The following is a 22,909-nucleotide window of genomic DNA, read 5'->3' as shown; positions in this document are numbered from 1 at the left end:
AAAAGGCCGTGTTGGCGGCCTGGTTTTCACATTTAAGAACCAAGGGGACGTGGAGAGCATGTTCAAGTCCTAGAGGCCTACAAAACCCCCAAAGCCTGGGTGTAGAGTTATGCATGGCCTGGCCTTTGCTACCCCCAGAGCAGCTGCCACAGTAGAGGCCGAATCACGATTGGTCACAGTACAAAGACCCCTTCTGCAGGAGGTTGGAAGAAGGAAAAACTTGATTTTTATCAGTGGTGAATTGTTTTACAAGCTTACCGTACACTATATCCTAATATACACCATATCCTAATATGCTTGTAAGTGTCCAGGTATTTTGATGAAAGCAACACGGGCTCTGTTCGGTTTCCTCCAGAATGACTTGCCAACTGAAACCATTGATTCCTTTCTTTGGCAGAGTGTCTGTTAAGAGTGGAGGTTTGGAGGAGCAGTGGGGAGGAAAGCCTCTCAGCCTAGTGAAGCCCCACATCAATCCAGTGGTTTAACTAATACGTAGCCATTTTATGAAAATGATGTTTGGATGGTAATCAAAACCACCGCGGCTTCATGCATATTTTAGATTTTAGACATATTTTTGGAGTACACGCTGCCATAGTCATAGATACTAATACCGCTGGCAGAAAGCAGCATTCGTATCACAATTCCCGCTTGTGAGAATACTAATGCCAAGCCAGAAAACGGCAACAATACAGGCAGTGTCTGGCGCTCTTGAGAGAGGGAGAGAAGACTGAGAGACAAAAGGAGTTTTCTAATCGCTACAGGAAGCGCGCAGCGGCGATTCACTGTGACACGGTGATTGATATGAGTGAGTAGTGTATTTACAGAGGCTGACGGATAGGAGAGAGAGAGTGTTTTCTTCCCATCCCTAGGCTTATCTCTGGTCATAAATCACTGCCAATGGGATGCATAAATGCACCGGAGCACCGTCGTATGGCTCCGGCTCAGCCAATTCCACTTTGACCTTTACATTTGGCATTGGTCACTCCAGCTAAATGCATGGCCTGACCTCCCCTGACCTTGGACATTCATATTTAATAGCCGCGAGGGCTGATGGGTTCTTCAGACAACACGCATGTGACACACACACACACACTCGCACACAGATACAGTACATTGTATTGCAAATGTCATGTAATGCCATGATAAAGATTGTCATCATGAGACGGTGGTCACATTGTAAATGTGCAGCAATAGAGGCACACACAGACTGATGTCAGATTCCAGGGGACCTTAGAGTCCGTTCGCACCAGTTTGTTTGTCACCAGCCACCAGCGCCCATCTGACTCCATTACCGCAGCCCAGCAGCACTCTACGGCCTCTTATGGCCGCACTAACCTTTGACTCTGACGGGAGCTTTAAAGGTTCTGCTCTTTGCCCTCTCCCATTTGACCTGTCTGAAGTATACCTTTGTAATTGCCGCTGGCGCTATCAAACGCACATATGAGAGGGTGGCGGGGCAGGGGGACGAAGTCTGTCCAGTAACCTTTTGGCCTTTCGGTCATCCATTGTGCTCGGCGCGACCACGCCCCCCTGCCCCCCAGCTGTTCTATACAGTATTAGTCTGCATGTCACAGTTATTGATGGGGCTCTGGAAATATTTTATTGGCCAGTCATGACCTTTGACTGGGGCAAGCCAAACACAGCCCCCCTGCAGGGCCCTATCGACCGGGCGTATGATCAGATGGCTAATAGAGGCTGGGATTTAGATTGGATTGATTAGATTTGATCACTGTTAAAGGACCAGCATTGCTGACCAACAACGATTTTTCGACCAATGTTGAATCAATGGGAAATATCCTAACTGTTTTAAATAGGTTTTAGGTGTTTTTACTATGGTCATACAGAACAGAAAATAAACATCTCATTATATTATTCTATTATACCACCCCCTACACACACACATCATAATGAACTCTCAAGGTGGCACATGAATAATAATGTCAATAGCCACAGCGACACATCCCAAACATTCAGAACAACAGATAAGCTACCACGCCATTCACCTCTCCAGTCTTCTCCCTTCTCCCCACGTAAGCCTCTTCATCACAGGAAGTGTAGCTTACACTGAAGCACCCGCAATTAAGATAAGCCCGACCACAGCTGGACAATTACCTGCCAACTAACCTTTTCTGGAGGCACTTAAGACCATAAGGACCCCTGAGGATAGATGTGCCCTGAGTGGAACAGGCACTTCAACAGGACAGCCAGAGAGAGGGGGGGATAAAGAGAGAGAGAGGGAGAAAGAAAGAGCGACTTGAGAGAGGGAGCGGCACAAGGACGAATAGCCAGATGAGGAAGAGTGGGATGGATGGATGGGAGGAGATGAGAGGACATAATAGAGAGGGAAGGAAGGAGAGGGAGAGAGAGTGAGATGGTATCGTATCATGGTCAGATTACCTAATCCTCTGAGAGGATCCTAGTTGAAGGGCTTGTTCGTGTCAGACGTGAGGGGGGCTTTGAGGAGGTTTACCCAGGAGAGAGCTGCTCAGAGCGGGGGGGGGGGGGGGGGGCTTGAAGATGAGCCGGCCAGTCGGTGTCCAAGCTGCACCATGGCCGCTGGCTTTGTAAACAGTGTTAAATTGATTGCAGGGAGCTGATGAGGTTTCCCTGCAGTGGTGGGTCATTAAAAACGCGGGGAGCGCCTAGCTCGCCCTCTTCACCGGCAGAAGCAGTTTTTTTTCGTGTGGAGATATGGGATACGAACCCCTTGGTCAGATACTTTAGTATTGGTTGAGTCTGATCCAGTTGCTTTAGTGTAGCAGAGGTGGTTTGGAAACACGTCGTGGTGATAAGGTGAGCCCTGGCCGAGCCTTGTGAGCCCTGATGCCACCCGCGGACCGAGGCCCGCGACGTCCTCTTGGTCTAATGGGAGACCCTTGGGGATCGCCTAGCGGGAGACCAGGACAATGAGTAACGGATAACAGCTTGCGTTGCACGCACACAACACAGACAGCACCTTTCCCTATCCCCTAGCAGGTGTGTCCATGCATGGTAATACGGAGGCCCGGCTCCATGCAGACCCTGGTACGGAGCCGCTCTCCTCAGCTGACTGGGAAACCGGTGCAGCCGAGGCTCGCCATAGATCACGCTGGTTAACAGCTCGCCGGTCCTGCAGGTGTGTGGGGAATGGCAGTAAAGGCTTCCATTAGTGGGTGAATAGCCCCACTCCCACAGCCCCTCTAGACAGAGTCGGCCCGTCATTGCCCATCCATTGTGAGGCCTGAGAGGGAGCTGTAAGTATTGGAGACTTATGGCTTTGTTAGAATGCGGCTGGATGTTCTCCCCCAGGTTAATGCTGCCGAGAAGGAGAGAGAGAGAGGGAGAGAGAGAGAGAGAGAGAGAGAGGTGGTGGATGAAGGAATCGAGCGGACTCCTCTGCTCTCCCCCAGCGCGCTCCTGAGTGGAGTGCAGGGGTTATTTGGTGCTATTTTTACAAGAAACGGGTTGATTTGTCTTAGGCCATTACCGTCTATTACGGCTGGAAGTCTGGGGGAAAAGGTGGGAAGAGGCAGACGCTGGCATTCTGCCTAAAGAGAAATCAATGAAACAAATTAATCCTTCGCAGGCTGCGGTGACACAGTAATCCATCATTCAGGGGGCGCTTTTACACTCCGAATCAGGGAGCGGGGGGTGTGGGGGGGGGGGCGATGTGGAGGGGTGGGGCTACGGCCCCCAGGGGACGGGGCAGACAACGCAATGGCGGCACTGGGGCAACGACAGGGAGTCATGTGGCTCAGAGTCCCCCCCCCCCCCCTCCCCTCCCCGTTAATGTCCTTGCCGACTGTCTACGGAGAGAAGAGGAAGCAAACGCACACACACGTACGCAGCAAAGCGGGGCAACGCCATAAACACAACAATAAAGACACACACACACACACTATGTCCATCTCACCTGACTGTTCTGCCTCTGCAGTACCTGACAGCAGGACTAATAGGTGAACTGGATCATTTGTGTCCAGAGGACGGGCAGGCTACACTTTTGTAAGGAGCACTTGGACAGAGCAGGGGGGGCTGCGAGGAGGGGGGAGGGAGAAAGATATGGAGAGGGTAGTGGCGCAGTGGGGGCGAGTGTCAAAAACACAGTCCCCCCCCCCCCCCCCCCCCACCGTTCCATCCAGCACGACCTCACCATGTGGTGTCACATTGTTCCAATCCCGTCCTGTCGTATCGTTCCAGCGATGACGCATTCGGTTGCTTAGTGCAGCCTCCCGGGGCTCGGCCGTGTCTGGCCAGGTGTCACCATGCGCAGCACGGCAGACCCCGCCCCCACCCCGGCCGCCCACCGGCTTGTTAGTGTGAACTACAACCACCACTGTACAAAGGTTAAAGCTACACACACACACACACAGTAAAGCTACACCAGCCATATTGATTCGCTTCCTCACAGCCAATTAGGGACCTGAGATCTATGCACGTGATCGAGTCACGTGATCAGCACTAGGAAGTAATCATCACCCGGCTCCACATAGAGACACGTACACAGCTCTGTCCTGCATACGCCACATAACACGAACACAAACAGAAGCACAATGCATTTGGTTAAAAAAAAAAAAAAGAATTGAGAAAACACACACACAGAATATTTATAGATTGTTTTATTCAGACCTTTATTATATTGTATTCACTGTTTATTGCATTCACTGTGAGGATATTACATTGTGATAACAGGTATTCAGGATCATGGTAGCTCACCACCTATAGGCACATCCTCTGTAAAGTCTGCCTTTCTGGTACAGCTGCCGTTTCGCCCATACTCACCTATGGCGGCCGCATGCGTTGTTTAAAATGTAGTGGAGATTGGGCGGTGAGCTACTCTGGCGGGGGTCAGTGGGAGAGGCGGGGTCGTTCGGTGGGAATGGGCTAGAATAAATGCCCAATGTGGGACCTGTAATGGAGGGGTGGCGCCACTTACCTTAACCAGCCTCCTGAAGAGGAATACCAATGTGAGCCCTTCCTTCCTTCTGATACAGGTGGTAGCGTTCTGGAGAGCAGCATGGGAGAAAGAGAGAGAGGGAGGGAGGGAGGGAGGGAGGGAGGGAGGGATGGATGGAAAAATTGGATGGGGGGGGGGGGGGGTGTATTGCAGCAGATTGGATAGGAGAAAGGAGGCACGGTGAGAAATGTTTCCGGAAATGCTACAGCCCACACTCTGTGGTAAAACACAGCACTCTGAACATTTCTCATCTATGACATCACTGTCAGGCTCTGCAGCCACCAAACACACACACACACACACACACACACAAACGCTCAAACATACACATGTGCTTTGTTCTACACAAGTGTTGTTGTTGTTGTTATTCTCTGTTCTTGACAGAGACCCCCCTTGTTTTGCTTTGCATTCTGTAAACAAGGCTATGCTTTGTAAAACATCACATCGAATTGATAGTGATGGCTGACTCTATCTCCCCCCCTGTCTGGAGATCATAGTATTTTGGATTCCTGCAGCCCCCCCCCCCCCCACCCCCCCCAAAAAAAAACATGTTTCTGTTTGATGAGTACATTCTTAAGACATCTGAAGAGAGAGATATTGAGAGGAGTGTGGGGATGAGGACAGGGATCAGAGAGGAAGTAGAGAGAATGTTTGCTGTTCTGCCCCACAACTCAGCCATCTCATTTGTCAGGGCTTGACCTCAGCTCCGAGGCCCCGGGGTCGACGGGACCATCTGAGGTAAACTGACGACGCTATCAAACGCGTGCACGCACGCACACACAAACACACTCACGCACATTTGCACGTGCACTCTCCTTAACACAGAGAGAGCAAGAATTATGCACTATTCTTTTCTTACTCTCTCTCTCTCTCTCTCTCTCACACACACACACACTCACTTTTATAAAATCCACAGCACATTAATCTTTATCATGTATGTTTTGTTTGCCTGGCCCTAGGGACATGGGCTGCTGCTGTGTAGAGGAGACTGAAGACATAGCAAGGCAGTAGCCATGGAACTGAGGTCAGCGTACAGGAAACATCAGATCCACAGGTACTGGCCTCTGACACAGGTATAACTCCTCCTACAAGCTACCCCTACTTTTGACCGTCACACACACACACACACACACAAACACACACACACACACATATTGTCAGGCAGTACGCTACCTAAGTGGAACAATGTTTATCTCAAAAAAGCTCCATCTCAACCAGCAGAGACATCCAGCACAAACGGACATGATATCACGATGCTTGTCGGCATGACTCAGCTTCAGCTTTCGGTAATAATCTGGCGGGTGACATCACACAGCCCTCTGTGGATCCTGTCGCCGCGGCGTGGCGATCCGCTCTGGATCCGCTAATCCGTGTTCCGCGTCCGGGGAGACCGGGCACGCTCCTCCACCAGGCTTCCTGGGGGCAAACGACACAGGGGGACGGGCGTCAGATGAAGGGGGCCTCGCTCAACCAATCACACAGATGAAGTTATGCATTGGAAAAGATGGCGAAGCAGATACAATAAGAATGTGGGTGGGCCACTTAAGCATGCCTCGTTATTGTCACTCCTCCCCCCATTCAAACTACTCTCTGATTGGTTGCTTGAATCAGAAGGGAAACAAATGAGACGGCACCTTACTGAGAGTATGAGGCTTATGTTACATTATCTGGTGTCATTATGTCATTCCACAGTCTAGTCCAGGTATACAGTCTGCTTGATAAAGTGCAGGTATTGATGCACATATGAATAGCAGCATTGAGCCTTTCCAGACATGGTCGTCCTCAAGCAGCAGTGCTCCACAATCCCTTTCAGGAAATACAATTGGGTCATTATTTCATGAGAATCCCTCCCTCCCTCTCTCTCTCTCTCTCTCTCTCTCTCTCTTTTTCTCTCTCTCTCACACACACACACACACACACACACACACACACAACGAAACAGGTGATAGTTATTGCAATGAACTGTATCTAATTTTCATGAATTTGACATGACATCTTATTTTTTGACACCTTAGTCCTTTGGCCAAGGACATCAAACAAAAGTATGAATAATTTATCTTAGTTACTGACTGATAAGGTCACAATCTGGCAGGTCTGGAGTCTGAGCAGGGCATCTTTGCTACTTTCTTGTGTGTTACTTTTCACACGCACCCACGCGCACACACATACACACACACACGCACCCACGCGCACACACATACACACACACACACACACACACACACAATGGTGGTTAATTTCTAACTCTAAGTTACATCCATGCTATTGTTATTATTATCAGTATACAACTGTATTATAGTTACCATTGTTATATTATCATTATTAGAACTGTTATTACAATGTTATTCATTGTATTATTACTTGTATCGTTATTATTAATATTATTATTATTATTAATAATAATAGCCTAATAATAATAATAATAGTATTATAATTATTCCTTTAATTATTTAATGTCCTTACATGGATAACTGTAGTAAGGTAGTCACAAATAATCATAAGTGACACAAATGTCTGCATTAATTGGAATAATGTGGTATGTCCTATTCTAATATTCTAATATTATACATTATGTGATATTATAAATAATGCAATGTTAGCCTGGATGGCATGTTGTTCAAACAGAACTTTCTACTCTTATTAGTTAAAGTAACGACAGCGTGGCTTGTGAAAAAAACATGCAAATGTTCTTGACCACAACAAGTGACGGAGATTGAAGAGTTTGTAGTGTGGTAGTGTGTTTGATTTTCGCCCCGGTAATGTACACATTGTTACCCTGTCTGAACGTGCCCAGTCAATCCCCGTTACAGCATGGTGGCGGTTCAACCAGACAGAATTCTAATTAAGCGCCCGCTGTGTGTTGGTTTAAGAAAACCATTATGGATACTTGAGGTGATGCCACTCATTTAACTACAAAAGATGCGCGATGACGGGGCAAGTTTATACTAGAAATGATTCTCGGCTCATTTTACACCCCCTCCGTTTACAGAGGAACACATGGGGAGACTCTCACTCCAGCTGCGGATTGCCTCTCTACTTTCCACTTCGGGTTTGCTTTAATACTCATTAAAACAGTTATGCTGTTCTTAAGGAGCCTATGTTGAGAAGATGTAGTTGTTCTCCGTTTTGTCGATTGACCATCTACAGTGTGTTTTCTGGTTTGGATAATTGGACGGTAGGACGAAAGGTAATCCGCGTGCAGAATTCTAAAAGCTCCTCTGTCCTTGTTGAATTTCTCAAGAATTCCACCTTTGCCCTCCGGTTTCCCCGAAATAAATTACTTTGAGGGTGAAATGCCTTTTTGCACCCCACTTACAACTTGCGTTCGACCTGGTCTTCATGTAAGCAGAACCAATATGATTTGAACTGAGGGAGTTAAACAACGTGTTTCAGTTACTCTCCTACATATAATCCGTTAATTCACAGAAAGTTTATGAGGACTGTGAGATATGAATAAAAGGTTTTTCTTTGGCTAGTGTACATGTACAGCCTATGCGTTAGCTCTCCTTAATCTGATTTTCTCAAATAAGGATTTTCTATTAGGCTATGCTAGACCGAATGCAGTGTACGTTTGTGCCAGTTTGTGGTGGTCATGTATAGAACCATTAGAGACAGGCCTATCTCCAAACTCTTTTACTTGGAATTACCTTATTTTCTTCTCTTTTTTTTACAATAACAAAATAGCAAAATGTGTCACATTTGTAGTGCTACTATGCTGTTGTTGAAACCTGCTACACACTTGCAATTATAGTTGAATCGTGGAGAAAACGTAGGTCATGTCAGTTTGCTTGTCTTCCCATGTGTACTACCCAGAAAATGTGTGCTTTGATGTAGCTTGCAGTTTGGTTTTTGGTAAAGTACAAAATTATAGTGTTTACACACTGTAGGCTGCAACCATGAGGTTTTGAGTGCTAATGGATTGATGATCTCGGTCTCTGAGACCATCCAAAGTAATTAGCACATATGTTCTAAAGAGATGAGGGGTTTGAGAGCAATAAAGCCATTAGTACCCATGGCATGAAGTGACAGTCGCTATAACTTAACTCAGCCACAAGATAACTAAAGTCATTCAGTCTTATTGTCCCCAATTACAGCTTTAGAACTTGGAAGTCAAAGACGGCGTTCATTCGCGCTGCTGTAGCCTGTATGAACCTGAAAGCACATAGCATGACCATTAAAACAGACAGACCTGTAGCAAACTAATCTGAAACGTGTGGTTCATTCATTAGTCTAGTCTACAAGGTATGATGACCTGGGTTTAGGTCTGCCTACAAAAAGTATAGATTGTAAAGTCAAAAGTAAATCTAAAAGTATATTGTTTAACCTATCACAGATTGGCTCATTTCTCGTTTTGTTGAAGTTTACAGTGTGAAACTCTCAGTTACAGCACCTCATTTTGTGGACCCATGCTGCTTGATAGTGAATTTACTTGGCGAAGCTCTGAGATATTTTCCCTATTTCTCACGAATAGCCTTTCCATTAAGAGCGATTAGATTATGTCTATTGAAAGTTGCTGATCCATAGAGAAAATGGCAGCGGATAAAAGGCGATTTCGAGTGACCTTCTAGTCCCTTTCACACCAATCTGAGGCCCCGAATAGTTAGGGATCAAATTGGACAAAAGCCCCCTCCTCTTCCCTTTCAACTGGGACGACTCAAAGCGGAGGGGCTCGCTACAAAATCTCTAACTCATATGAGTAAGGCCTATAACGCGCAGTTGGGGTTAAACATGCAGCCTGTTTTTGCTGTTTCTAGTTGACATAATGGATTGGTTTTAAATGCAAACAACGCCTAGAAGTGAACAGTATTGCACTGAAATTAAACACCTGTGTACAAACTCTTATTCATTGCAAGCCTGTTTTGACGACATTGGCCACTTAAGCTGGTAGTATCCATGTAGGCTATATCCGGGTCCACGACACAAGCCAGGGTCGCTTCACTGCCGTGACTCCCTAAAGCTCCTCGCGGACACACACACATTGTATGGCTTCACGTTCACACCCAATGTAGTGTTGGTGATGTGGGATTCGAACCGGGGTCACCCACATCAATGACTACCGCTCTCTTACGGCATGCTCAGAATCTATCGTTGTTTGTAATGGGTGCAGGTCTTACACATAGGCCATGTTCATTATAATACGATTTTCAATTACTCTCATTGGAGTGAGGCAGTGCACAGAAGTTGGGGATGATGGAATGTTTCTGCTCAGTAGACAAGCCTACTGGACAATTCAGTTTGAGTTGGAATTTATTTTCACGTCATTTGCTGTTTGCTCATTTATCATTCATATAAAGTAGCCTAGGTAATCCAACAACTGTAATATATTTGCATATGTTACGTTAAGTGCAGTAGCCTATAGGTTTAGTTTGCTAAACCTAGTTTAGTAAACAACTAAACCTAAACAATTCATTGTTTCTGTACTTAAATTGGGCTATATTTTACATTATAGGATCAGTACGCAAAATCCACATGCATTTATTATTGTCTTATAGAATATGCTGCTTATAAGCAGATGTAGCGACAGAATCGCGGGGGCTGGGGATCAGCACTTCAGATCGGATGTGTGTGACCCCCTCTCTCGTCGAGGAGAAACATAATACATGTTTTTACAGGAGGTATTCCGACAGGGGCCTCTGGTATCGTGAAGAGCAACCCACCACCAAGATAAAACGCCATAGCTCTGCAGCGCCGAAGTAACAGGCTACGCCGACTAATGATAATTGTAGTCCTATTAATCCCAAACATATCTGTTTTAGGCTATCTTAAATAATGTCTTTATTTACCCGCGTGTTCAGGTAGCTGGTGGTCTATCATCACCCATTATTGATTTCAGCTTCCACTCACAGACTTTAACTAAACGTTTGCGTGAAGATGATTTATAAACGTGGTAGGAAAAAACAACACTATTAAAATAGGCCAATACAAAAGAAGGCAAATCGTAAACGATGTCCATAAACTAGTTTGTGTCCATTCACCCTAACCTGACTGCAGACTGTGTTGTCTGTGTAGGGAACCCATGATCTGATTTAGCTCAATGATGGAATTGTGATGGATGCTATCAAACTTTCTAACTTCAGAATTCTTATTTCCATGTAAGGTCAGTGCTCATAAACACCATGGGGCCAACAATAAACACAGTACAGTTTGACTGTTGACTAACATTCATAACCTAACCCAAATAGATTTAATTAGCCTACATTTTTATAAAGCCTAGTCTTTAAACCTAAATAGAGGATAATTTAAGTTAATTAAACAATATTACTGATAACTATTACTAACCTTGGCCAAAATGTCATCCATGTATATAAATTAAGATATTTTCAAGTAACGAGACCAAATTAATCAATTATTACGTATCTGCCTAAAAATTAACTGCACCTTAAAATCATGTTTGATATAGCCTAGGAGTAGCCTAAATATTATAATTTACTTACAATTATTTTGAGTATGTATTTTCTTTCATGATACAGGCTACCGTGTCTGTATATTGATGCATGCATAGCCTAAAATTAATCTCATAGCCTATTTAATCTGATCAGAGGAACTAAAATCTTTTCAGAGCTCTCCCTTGACCAGCTTGGCCCTATAACTGTCCTTTTAATCAGTTGACACTATCGCTGAGACAAACAGGCTGCTATCGATCTTTTCATTATGTGTTCCAACAACAAATAGCCTTGCACAGGTGATATGCTTGACGTGGAAAAGGCTTCCATACTGCCGTAACAACCTCACTGATGCCAGTGTGTATGCGAGAGTAGCCTATAGCCTACAGCTTCGAAATTGAAGCATGGGTTACTAAATCAGTTACAGTGAGAGGGATAAGATACAACGTCCCCTAGTTCAAAAGTTTCGCCAAGGAATATAACAGTGGCTGTTTGACATTTAGACAGATAACGGTTGGCTATATGGTTGGGTTTGCATGGTCATGTGCCAAGCCGAGACATCACTACTAAGCACTGTGTGCTATTTGTGCATAAGTTAGGAGAAAATAATAATATGTACTTGCCTGACTGGTGCTAGTCATATTCAGAGAGCTATCCGTTCACTGGTAATAGCCGTCGCTGGTGCTTCTTCCTTCAATGTCCTGCTGTCCACTTTCTCCTTTCTCTCGCTGTTTTCGTACTGTTGCCTTCTCCCCCTGCTCTCATTCGCTGTCCGTCCACACACACACTCTCTCTCTTCTCCGTGCTCCCTTTGCAATCTGTGGAGTTAAATCTTAATGATACACTTACAGAAATGCCTTTGTCCGATTTAATCTTATTCGTTTCACCTTGTCAAAGAGCTGGAGACATAACCGGGAGTTCCAGTGCAGCGTCCGAGACAGGGACGGGGGAGAGCTCTGTTGTTGAATACTTAAAAACACCCATCCCTTCTAAGCAGTTTCCAAAGGGGGCACTTGCATATTTACGCTTCATTATAACTGATAATAGATTAACATAGACTAGCAACAAATAATTCTCAACTATCAACAATAAAGTTTAGATCATAGGATACTAGCGGACTATTACTAGAGTATAATAGTAGGCTATAGCCTACGTGACGTGTTAAACGTTTGAATAAGATTTCTTTTTTCTAGATGTGGTAGGCTACGTAAACTGTTTACATCTATCCCATTTCAATTTACAATGTTGTTTTCAGGTTGGGCGTCAGTGCTATCCTTAAGTTGAATGCCACCCATAGTAAAGTAATTTACCTTCCAGGATGTTTCTCTCTTTAGAAGAAGCAAAAGTTGTTGCTGTTGACGCTTTCATCGGAGGGGTCTGTAGAAAAAAAGCCTCGTGGTTTATTTCTTATCGACACACTTTAAAAGGTTTGAAAAAGGCATGTATGATCATCTCTGTGACTATGCGTTAATATGTGGCTGTAATTGTGTACTGTACGCTAGATGGCAGCGCGATCCAGACATTTTTGAGTTTGAGAAACACAGGCTTCAGTATTCACATACAGAAAAACGGGATCCCCGTTCAATTTTCAATCAACTTCACATGATTCAGAATTATTGTCATTATTAAGACATAATATGACATCCATTTAGTGATTTGGGAGACTGTGAGACCTAAGCCATCATGAAGTATTTCTTATTTGTCGATGTAATTCTGAGATTTAGCTGCCAACGGCATCGCATAGCCTACCGTCTGCCTATTCCAACACGACCAGTCTTATGCATCATTTTTCCATCGCAATGTTTCCTCATTTATCACTGTTACTTGGAATAAAATCGTCTTTTATCAACGTAAATGGAACATGTACGCACACAAAGCTTGCAGTACAGTAATATCCTAGGCATGCCAGCATACTATGCATAGCCTATGTTATAAAAGACCAGATACAATAATGATATCCCCCGCATTCATAATTAAGATAGCAGCCCAACACTAACCATCTCAAACTTTTGGGAATGCTATCAGTCCCTTTTGCTGCGCACGTTTGTTTATTTCACGTGCGCAAAGCTTTGTCCCCAGTTTTACCCTCTTTTCGGCTATTCTATCCGGGGCTTCTTCCTCTTTTTGTGACAATAGACGGCCCATACTAATCAGGTTTCAAAGTAAATAGCAGCGCGGGGCGAGCTCAATGTAAATTGTGCTTGTCAGAGCCCCCAGTCGTAGGTAGCAAGGAACGAGGACTCTAACCAATGGAGAGAAAGAGGCTTGGCTAACCTTAGCCTCCCATTTTCTCTCTCCCCCCTCAATGCAGGGGCTCTGGCCAGTCAGTCGCCTTTGATTATCAGTTGCCAGCAGCCCCTCTCTTGGCTCCTTGACATGAGCACCATATAAGGCGCAGCGATCTCCATAGAAACGTGTCAGTTTCAATAGTAGTGTCAAAGTTCACTATATACAGACATTCGCGCAGATCCCCGTTTCGGAAACATTGCTCCGCTGGTCCTCTCGTTTAAACGCATTCATTTTTGGGTCTCTCCTCTTGCATATTCTATTAGTTGTTGTTTTTTTCTTTTTATCTCTACTGGTTCGCTCCATTCCTGCTGGAGAGGTGAAACTACATGGGCACTTCGGCGACGCGGTTCTTTGCTGGGCGCGATGAGGTTTATTTAAGAATATAGATGTAAAATCCTGCTCTTCAGTTTTTTCCTCCCCTCCTACAGCGAAGACGGGAGTCAGGAGCAAGGACGAAGAGAGAGAGGAATTTATTTCTCGCTGCACTTTGGATCGCGTGTCTTTTTGAAAGATTCTGTTCATTTCTACGTCCATGTGAATCGCTCCGGTGACATTTGTGGCTATTTTATACCAAACAACAATTTATTACGTCTGGTTCGGTTTTTCTTCAAGATTGGGGTTCCTGAATGGCTGGCTGCAATTTACCTTGGAACTGGCCTCCCGATACTTGCATATCCTGATCGGGTGCCTATTCTATCACCTCCGCTATTTTGAATGTATTGATCGTGTTCTACTCCCTTTTCAGCCTATGAGATTGTGTATCACGATTTGACTTTGCACTGCCTTGTTTGCGATCTCTTTTTCATCCACCGCATTACAAACACCAGCGATCATTTCGCTTTATAGCACTTTCCGGGCCCGAGATATGGCAATGGTAGTTAGCGTCTGGCGAGATCCGCAGGAAGACGTGGCCGGAGGACCTCCGAGCGGCCCCAATCCAGCAGCTCAGCCGGCGAGGGAGCAACAGCAGACGGCGTCGGCAGCGCCGCACACTCCGCAGACCCCCAGTCAGCCAGGACCCCCGTCAACACCAGGGACTGCTGGCGACAAGGGGACTCAGAGTTCTGGACAGACTCAACAGCATATAGAATGTGTTGTTTGCGGAGACAAATCGAGCGGCAAGCACTACGGTCAATTCACCTGCGAGGGATGCAAAAGTTTCTTCAAGAGGAGTGTCCGAAGGAACTTAACGTATACATGTCGTGCCAATAGGAACTGTCCAATTGACCAACACCACCGAAATCAGTGCCAATACTGTCGGCTGAAGAAATGTTTAAAAGTGGGAATGCGTCGGGAAGGTGAATATATTTTTTTTTAATGACACATTACGCACCCTAGTTACACAAGCGAATATCGCCGTCGTTATTCAATAGGATCACACACACACAGCTGAACATATTGCAGACTAGAGTAGGCTACATCTATGCATTAAGGGGAGTGTGTTGCTTACTGTAGCATAGCCTGTGTGTATCTGAGCGAGGGTAAAAGCCAGTGCACCCACCGAGGGCAGGCTTATCGTCTAAACAAAGCGGCTAGCCTACTTATTCTGCTGAGGTTTTGTTGCCGTCCACAATATTTCAAAGACCTTCGTGGGCTAATATAGGCTATTTGAGGCATTTTGATAAGATTTAGATTTGAGCAATATGGTGTGTGTGTATGCGCGCTCGCGTGTGTCTGTGAGAGAGAGAGAGAGAGAGAGAGAGTGTGTGTGTGGGGGGGGGGGGGGGGAATGAAAGAGATACAGAGACCGTGTGCATGTACTGGCCTATAGTTTTAACATTAAAACGAACCGACAGCATCTCCACATCGCCCCCGTGCTCCATACGCTGACTAAACATCTTAGGCTGCTTGAATAAAGGGAAGTTGTGCATAGCTCATTGTTTTGCACCGTGTATTAGAGGCCGTAACTTTCTATTTCCACAAGTCATACACACAAATAATACAAAAACTCCCCTTTAAAATCGCCACTTACCAGTTTCACCTCCTGCATGTTATAGACAAAAAAATAAAGGACAAATTGTTTCATTTTATAATTTTATGTTATAATGTTATTTGAATATAGCCCTTTGTTGATATCTGTAACATACCACCTCGAAATAGCTGTTGTAGGCTAAACTTGTGTACATTCTAGCGTTCTGACTGATATATTACAGTCATTATTATAAAGAAAGGAGTATTCCTTATTCCTAATTCAAAATATTGGTAAATGTAGTTGTAAACGGACACATAATCTAGACGATTAGATGTGGCCTTCGAATGCCTGTAATCTAGCAAATTGGTGGTGAGGGTGTGTGTGTGTTTGTTTGTGTGTGTGTGTGTGTGTGTGTGTGTGTGTGTGTCTGCATTAGGCATAGCCTACGTGTTTTATTTCATGTGCATGCATATCCACAAATACAAATGTGAACATTGATCGAGGTTATGGCCACCTCTTAACCAATTTATAAGACAATACAGAAGTTGAAAATAGATTGGTTCAATAAAAAGGCGTCCACTTAGCAGACAGGACAGGGAACTGGATTTTAAACTAAAAAATGATAATCCTGAGAGTACAACACACGAGCCAGACTCAAATACTGGCTGTACAAAAACAATGTTTACCAGTTCTGGATGCACATTTCCTCTCCTTCTCTTTCTTTTTGTCAGCGGTTCAGCGAGGACGAATGCCTCCAACACAACCGAACCCAGGCCAGTACGCGCTGACGAACGGGGACCCCCTGAACGGCCATTGCTATCTCTCCGGATACATCTCGCTATTGCTCCGGGCCGAGCCTTACCCGACATCCCGGTACGGGAGCCAGTGTATGCAGCCCAATAACATCATGGGCATAGAGAACATCTGCGAGCTGGCTGCTCGCTTGCTCTTCAGCGCCGTGGAATGGGCGAGGAACATCCCTTTCTTTCCCGATCTGCAGATCACCGACCAGGTGTCCCTTCTCAGGCTGACGTGGAGCGAATTGTTTGTGCTAAATGCGGCTCAGTGCTCCATGCCATTGCATGTGGCCCCCCTGCTCGCCGCGGCAGGCCTCCACGCTTCTCCAATGTCTGCGGACCGCGTCGTGGCTTTCATGGATCACATTCGCATCTTCCAGGAGCAAGTTGAGAAGCTGAAGGCCCTCCATGTAGACTCGGCAGAGTACAGCTGCATCAAGGCAATCGTACTCTTCACATCAGGTGGGTGTTCACCGTGCACCGTTAAGTGAGGCCTACACACATACAGGGCATATGAAGCAAGCATGCGAGACAGGCAGAGAAAAACACTATGGTATAAAGAATATTCAGCGTGACAATATGTCTTGTACAGGCTTCTAATTTTCCGTAGCGCTGTTATAAGAACAATTTGCTGTGTATCCACATTCGTACACATCAATGTCACTTATAGCCACTGCGTATGAGACAACTAAGAGGGAGCAAGCGCCAAAAGTTTTCAGTGCAAGGCTAGTTTTATACCTACAGTCTAGATTCAGAAATGTATATGCATATAGTTCGTTATTGCATCAACAGACCAAGGCAAATTCAGTCGTAGGTGTAACGTTAACTTGTAACGTTATTACTTGGCGAAATAAAATCTTATTCTGATTCTGATCATAGTTTACTTTAAACAAAGTGTAGACTATTAGATACACCGTCGATAGTCCCAATGGGTTTCACTTTGACTATACAATATGGTACCGTAGCATGATTTCAATATTTTCACGCGTAAAGTAAAACTAGGATTTTGGCGAGACACGACAGTTCATGGATGAGTTCATGGATGAGTTGTGGGGCATGTTTTTAGGCTTGCTTTGCGAACACAAGCACATGTCATGGGAAGGACAGGAAATCATCTTTACCAGGCTGATCAAAGAAACACGGATGTACTACGTCACTGTATCACTGCTGCAGAACATTTTCATCGGAGATGCACTATGGCTGAGATTGATTGTAGGCCTACTTTAATTATGGCCTATTTATTTTTGATACTACTATTTTCCTACACAATTAATGTGTTATTAAACGTGAATCATTGATTTACTAAAGCTCTCAGTTGAAAATACAATTGATATCTGAAAGAGGCAAGGTCATGTCACGCGTAATGCCACATATATTTTGCTCGTAGACTTGCTCCTATAGTGTTCAATTCTCAAGGAGTTAGGAATGGTGGATAGGGGGCCTAGCAGGGGAAAAGCCTAAATCTACCCATAGGCCAAAAACTCCAGCCCTTCAAGTTGAATAAAGTTTTCATAAATTCCAGTGTATCTATTTCTACATTTAACAATTGCGCACAATACCTATACGACATGTGTATTTGGTCAATTTACGTTTAGAAAATATTTGGACTCTCTAGAAGTCCTGGAAAACTACGTTGTAGGCTAGTATATTGCATACATATATTCTATGTGTTCTCTGAAGCTCTGTAGATGGTCTGTATACACTAAGGTTGAGTACTCACTGAACTTGTTTTGATTAGTGGCCAAAGGGGGATTCAGAGGAAGTGTTTTATTCAGTGCCATTAAACCTCCCCTAGTCCTCTATTTTGGCTCCCCAGTCTGCTTCCGCAGTGACATTGAGGAGTTTGACGCTGCCTGTTTCCGTCTGTAGAGGGAATGTTGGACACAATTTGTAGTTACAACCCTAAATTCATATATATTTAATCTATCCATATTAGAGATCAAGGCATGTTTTGAAGCTTCAAGCGAGCATACACCTTGGTGCATCTTAACGGTGGTATAGCCTACATGCACAGGCTAGGCACACGTTTCCTAGTTCATTTTAGCTCAGGTCACGTTGTTTTAATAGTCCACACGATGACAAAGGTGGGGACTTTCATACAAATGATCCCAGCACTATTCACCCAACAGTGCATCTACTTAAAGTTGTTTTACATAAATAATGATAGTTTGATAATTCCCACGCTAATTCCTACGCAATATTCCCCAATTCTTGCTTGCATTGTAGACCTGCCTGCAAGAGTACAAAACTGAAAGTATTAGGTTGAGTAGGTTCGTGTTTGTTCAGACTGCAATTCAATCAAGCTGGATTTCTCCCAACACACAATTTACACATTTGGAAGTTTAATGTCACATATCAGTCACACTTCGAGCTCATTCGTCTCGATCATTATCATGTGTTTACGGTAGGCCTATTACTTAAATGTTTCTATCTTTGATCATATACTTTCCCCCTTTGTGAAAATATGTGCCTGTTATGCTTTTCTAATAGTAAGGTGGCGGAGGAGTATGCATGTGTATGGTGAACTATGGGGTGCTTTTCACGAGTTTTCTTTTGAGTCATGCATTTATAGCAGCTCAGTCTCGTCTCTGCACTGCGTTGAACTTAACCATTGTGTTGCGCTGCACAAGTAGCCTAGTAATTTATTTATTTATTTATTTTTTATTGACAATAGTAAAAAAAAAAAAAACTCATTCATTTCTCTCCGATTAATTGTTTTATTTATTGAAAAGAGACACTTAAAGTTAATCCAAATGGATTTGCATACATGGGGCCGTGCCCGACTCGTCTAAGGTCAATAGTAAATCAAACCGGGATCCGAGCGTTGCCCCCGCGCAGTCCGCGAGTTCATAAGGTTATTGTGTCTGGCCATAGTGAATTATAGCCCTGAGAAATCAAGATGAGGCTTAAAAGCCTCTCAAATACCATTGTCCAGTGTTTAATATATTAGATTCAGAGTATAGAGTCTTTCTCTTGTGTGCACTTGCTACAGAGAAATGGCTTAGTACAAATCTCTAGGCCTACATAACGGCCCATATGCCAGTATGCATCTTGGCCTCCTACACGAAGGTTTACGATACATTTTGTCAGTAGGACCTATACCGTGGTATAGCCTATGCAGCCTATGATAAACAGCGTAGCTGTTATTATGCGTGTATGTATCGTATAAAATGTAGGCCTACGGTATGTTTTGGGGGTCGCAGACTACGCAGGCATATAGGCTACTGTAATACATAACCCCCGACTGTGAACGGACACATTTCGCATGTGTTGTTGTGCTGGCTCCTTTTCCTAGCCCTACATTTTATGTTCTTTTTGCGTGACTATTGACTTCACCTCTGCTAATAAATTTGATTGCTTCCAGCGCCCTTTCCATGGCTACATTTAAAAACAGGCCATAGCCTATCGAGAGGGGTGAAATGACGTAAAAGCTTATGGAGAGTAATTAGGTCACATTACAGCCTTTGTAATTTCATATATTCATCAGTGTCGTTTAGCCTATGTTTCTATAGACTTTAATCCCCTGAGCAAGAAACTACAGGGCCAAGGCCTATCTTCCCTATATGCCCCACTACTCTCTCAATCAGCAACAGTTTTCGACTCGAACCTGGGTTACTGCTCAGTCCACTAGCCTATATTTCTAAGAATGGCGAATATGTAGGCTAGGTTCGCTACACTACTATCGAAAGAGCGTGTGTCCTCAATCGCTATGTAGGCTAGTATTCCGCAGATGCGCACTCGGGTCTTCCACGGTATAGTGTACCTCTATCAGGCATGGGGCTTATATTGTGAAACGCAGGCGTATCGGTTATGCTACAAACCATTTTCATGCCCTCAAGCTACTATTCTTTGTTTTGATTGGTTTATGCACACGCAGAGAGGTATCTGCCACTGTGGGGTACGTTCTCCACTTCAACAGATCGCCGTTGTTTATTCTATATGACAGTCCCTCTCACTCAATGTGATGTAGCATGTTTGGGCAGTGTGTTTGTTCATTTCACTTTGTCAATAACATGTAACGCTGATGCTGAATGATAACCAGGGCGCTTTTGTTTTCTCTTTTGGCTGAACAGACGCTTGCGGCCTGTCAGATGCGGCTCACATCGAAAGCCTGCAGGAGAAGTCTCAGTGCGCCCTGGAGGAATACGTCAGGAGCCAGTACCCCAACCAGCCCAGCCGCTTTGGCAAGCTCTTACTGCGGCTGCCCTCTCTCCGTACGGTCTCTTCGTCGGTAATCGAGCAGCTGTTCTTCGTCCGCTTGGTAGGTAAAACTCCTATTGAAACCCTCATCAGGGATATGCTATTATCCGGGAGCAGCTTCAACTGGCCTTACATGTCCATCCAATGATCCGAATGAGAGGTTGAAAAGAGAGGAAAAGGACCAAAATTCAGCATCCCCTACAAGAAGACTATATATAGGACCCTTTTTGAGAAACTTGGAAGACATGACATGTTTGTTTTTTTCTTTGTCTTCTGGGACTGAGATGGAATACGTTATGTACAGAAAATATGGAACTGGACTTTACACCTGTGTAAATCCACTCTCATCTTCAAGAACAATACTCTTCATTTTGTAAAATACTAGTCTTTATTTTCCTTTTTGTAAGAAAAATACAAATAAAACGATAAACATCATATCGCAGTAAGAAAAAAAAAGAATCAAGACTTAGCGGGAAAATAATGTTTCCAAGCAATTATAAGAAATGTCCTGTGTCTATGTACCTCTCTGTTTTGTATTTTTTCTGGTTCTAAACCAGTTTTTCTGTGATTCTATACTAATGATTTTTGATATAACCTTTTGCTTCTTATAATGAGTGCGATATATGTTGTCGAAGCTATGTTCTCCAAGAATTAAAATTGAAGTGAGAATTTAAAACAGAAAAATAAAGAAATTTAGACAAATAAGAAACCGTCTAATCGCTATGACAATATCACCACTGATGGTTGAACTTTTTCCAATTGATACTATGGACCTGCAACTGCAGCAAACTGACCTCGTGGACATTTTAAGGAGAGGACGTCAGTGGCGCCTTTTCCCTGGTCATGAGTGTGTGTGGAGTCGATCATCAGTCAAAGAGGAGAGACATGAAAATCAAAAGCACTTTTAATATATCATTTCAAATACATTTTGTTTGTTTCGTCTTGAAATTTTCATTGTTTCTTGAATTTTATTGGTTGTTGCCTTCAATTTGCTTACTCCATGATGCAACTTTTGCAGAAGGGTCGGTTGATGAAGTTGTGTGATGGTGACTGTACTATTAAAAAAGAAATAGGCAACCATGTCTCACTCTCAAGCATTTTCCTCATGTAAAGATAGATGCGGCTCGGGCTTATATTGCGACAAACCAACCAAGGGGGTCCTCGTCTTTGCACCCATTTCTCCCTACAGTAGGATATGTTATATGCGCCAGTATGCTTATCCTATGTCTTTTTCAGTGTCTGCATATCATTATACTAAATGAACACACATGGCCTTTGCCTCCATTTTGGAGTAAGGTGTTACATTGTTAACGGTCTGCATGGTGTGGATGGGTTGATGAATAGGTTTTGGGCACATAGACTACACCATTTCACACACTCTGATACAACTGGGTATGAAAGCACAAAGAAGCACAGGCTATGTGCAGAACCAGGCGGCAGTGACGCTGTTCGCTGCTCGTGAGCGCATTAATGTTTAATATTTTTCCCAGACAGCAATGAAAGCATGCGCACACTGAGCTTACCACCCGTGGCTCAATCAAGGTGATTCTCTCTCTCTCTCTCTCTCTCTCTCTCTCTCTCTCTCTCTCACCACAGAAACCAAAATGCACTTGCCCCTTTAAAATCTACCTTGATAGTATAGTGTGCTTCAATATTGATGTAGGCGTCCTTTGGCAAGGGTTACGCCCGCTGCAAAGCTGCTGTGATATGCGTGATCAATCTGGAAAATGTATTTTACAGCGTGTAAGCCAGTCGATAGGAACACCGAATGTGATGCATTGTGTGGGAAGAGAGGGGAGGGGATAGAGAGAGAGAGGGAGACGTATACGGCTAGCGTAGAGAGGAAACGTGCTTGTGGATGCGCCCGTGTTTGTGAATGCGGCCTTGGGTTGCCTGATACATTTAGAATATAACGAGTGCATCGGTGAAGTCCTCAACATGCTAGATAGGCTGCACATATGGCTGTCTGTGAATTTGAGGTTTTTGTCTCCTACCCTTCCACAAATGGACTAGTATGGGTCGTGAGGACCTCTGATTGCAGGCTAGGCTATACACGATACTGCTGTCATACACACAGTGTACAGACTAGAAGGACGTAACACTGCAGTGTGTTGAGAGGGATGAACATGTGTTTTGTAGCCCTCTGCCAATTAGAACCTTCGGTGTATATCTCCTCGGCTCTATATTGATGAAACCACGTATTCCCTTGCAGACCATTGTCAAATCACGAGAGCTAGTATGAGGATGGAGACTGTACTGAGTGCCCTGCTGCAATGGGAGAGTTGTATTTATATCCATGTTAGGTTTGGGGGAGGGGTGGTTGGTGTTGTACCAGTGACGACGCTTTATTTGTTTGTGCGTTCCCTGATCCATTCATAGGTTTACACGATCAACG

General features: G+C 44.3%; 1 protein-coding gene across 1 annotated transcript; it reads left to right on the top strand.

Moving 5' to 3' along the window:
• The first annotated feature begins 13,810 nt into the window (after window positions 1-13,810).
• Window positions 13,811-21,562, top strand: nr2f1a (nuclear receptor subfamily 2, group F, member 1a). Its single transcript, XM_084457226.1, has 3 exons — window positions 13,811-14,903; window positions 16,249-16,776; window positions 20,388-21,562. The coding sequence occupies exons 1-3, from the start codon at window positions 14,471-14,473 to the stop codon at window positions 20,660-20,662; spliced, it is 1,236 nt and encodes a 411-aa protein (XP_084313352.1). The 5' UTR covers window positions 13,811-14,470; the 3' UTR covers window positions 20,663-21,562.
• The last annotated feature ends 1,347 nt before the right edge of the window (window positions 21,563-22,909 follow it).

Source organism: Borostomias antarcticus (genome assembly GCF_949987555.1).
Source record: "Borostomias antarcticus genome assembly, chromosome: 23".
NCBI lineage: Eukaryota > Metazoa > Chordata > Actinopteri > Stomiiformes > Stomiidae > Borostomias > Borostomias antarcticus.
The sequence above is the reverse complement of the archived record's forward strand: the minus strand, read 5'-3'. Positions and strand labels throughout refer to the sequence as shown.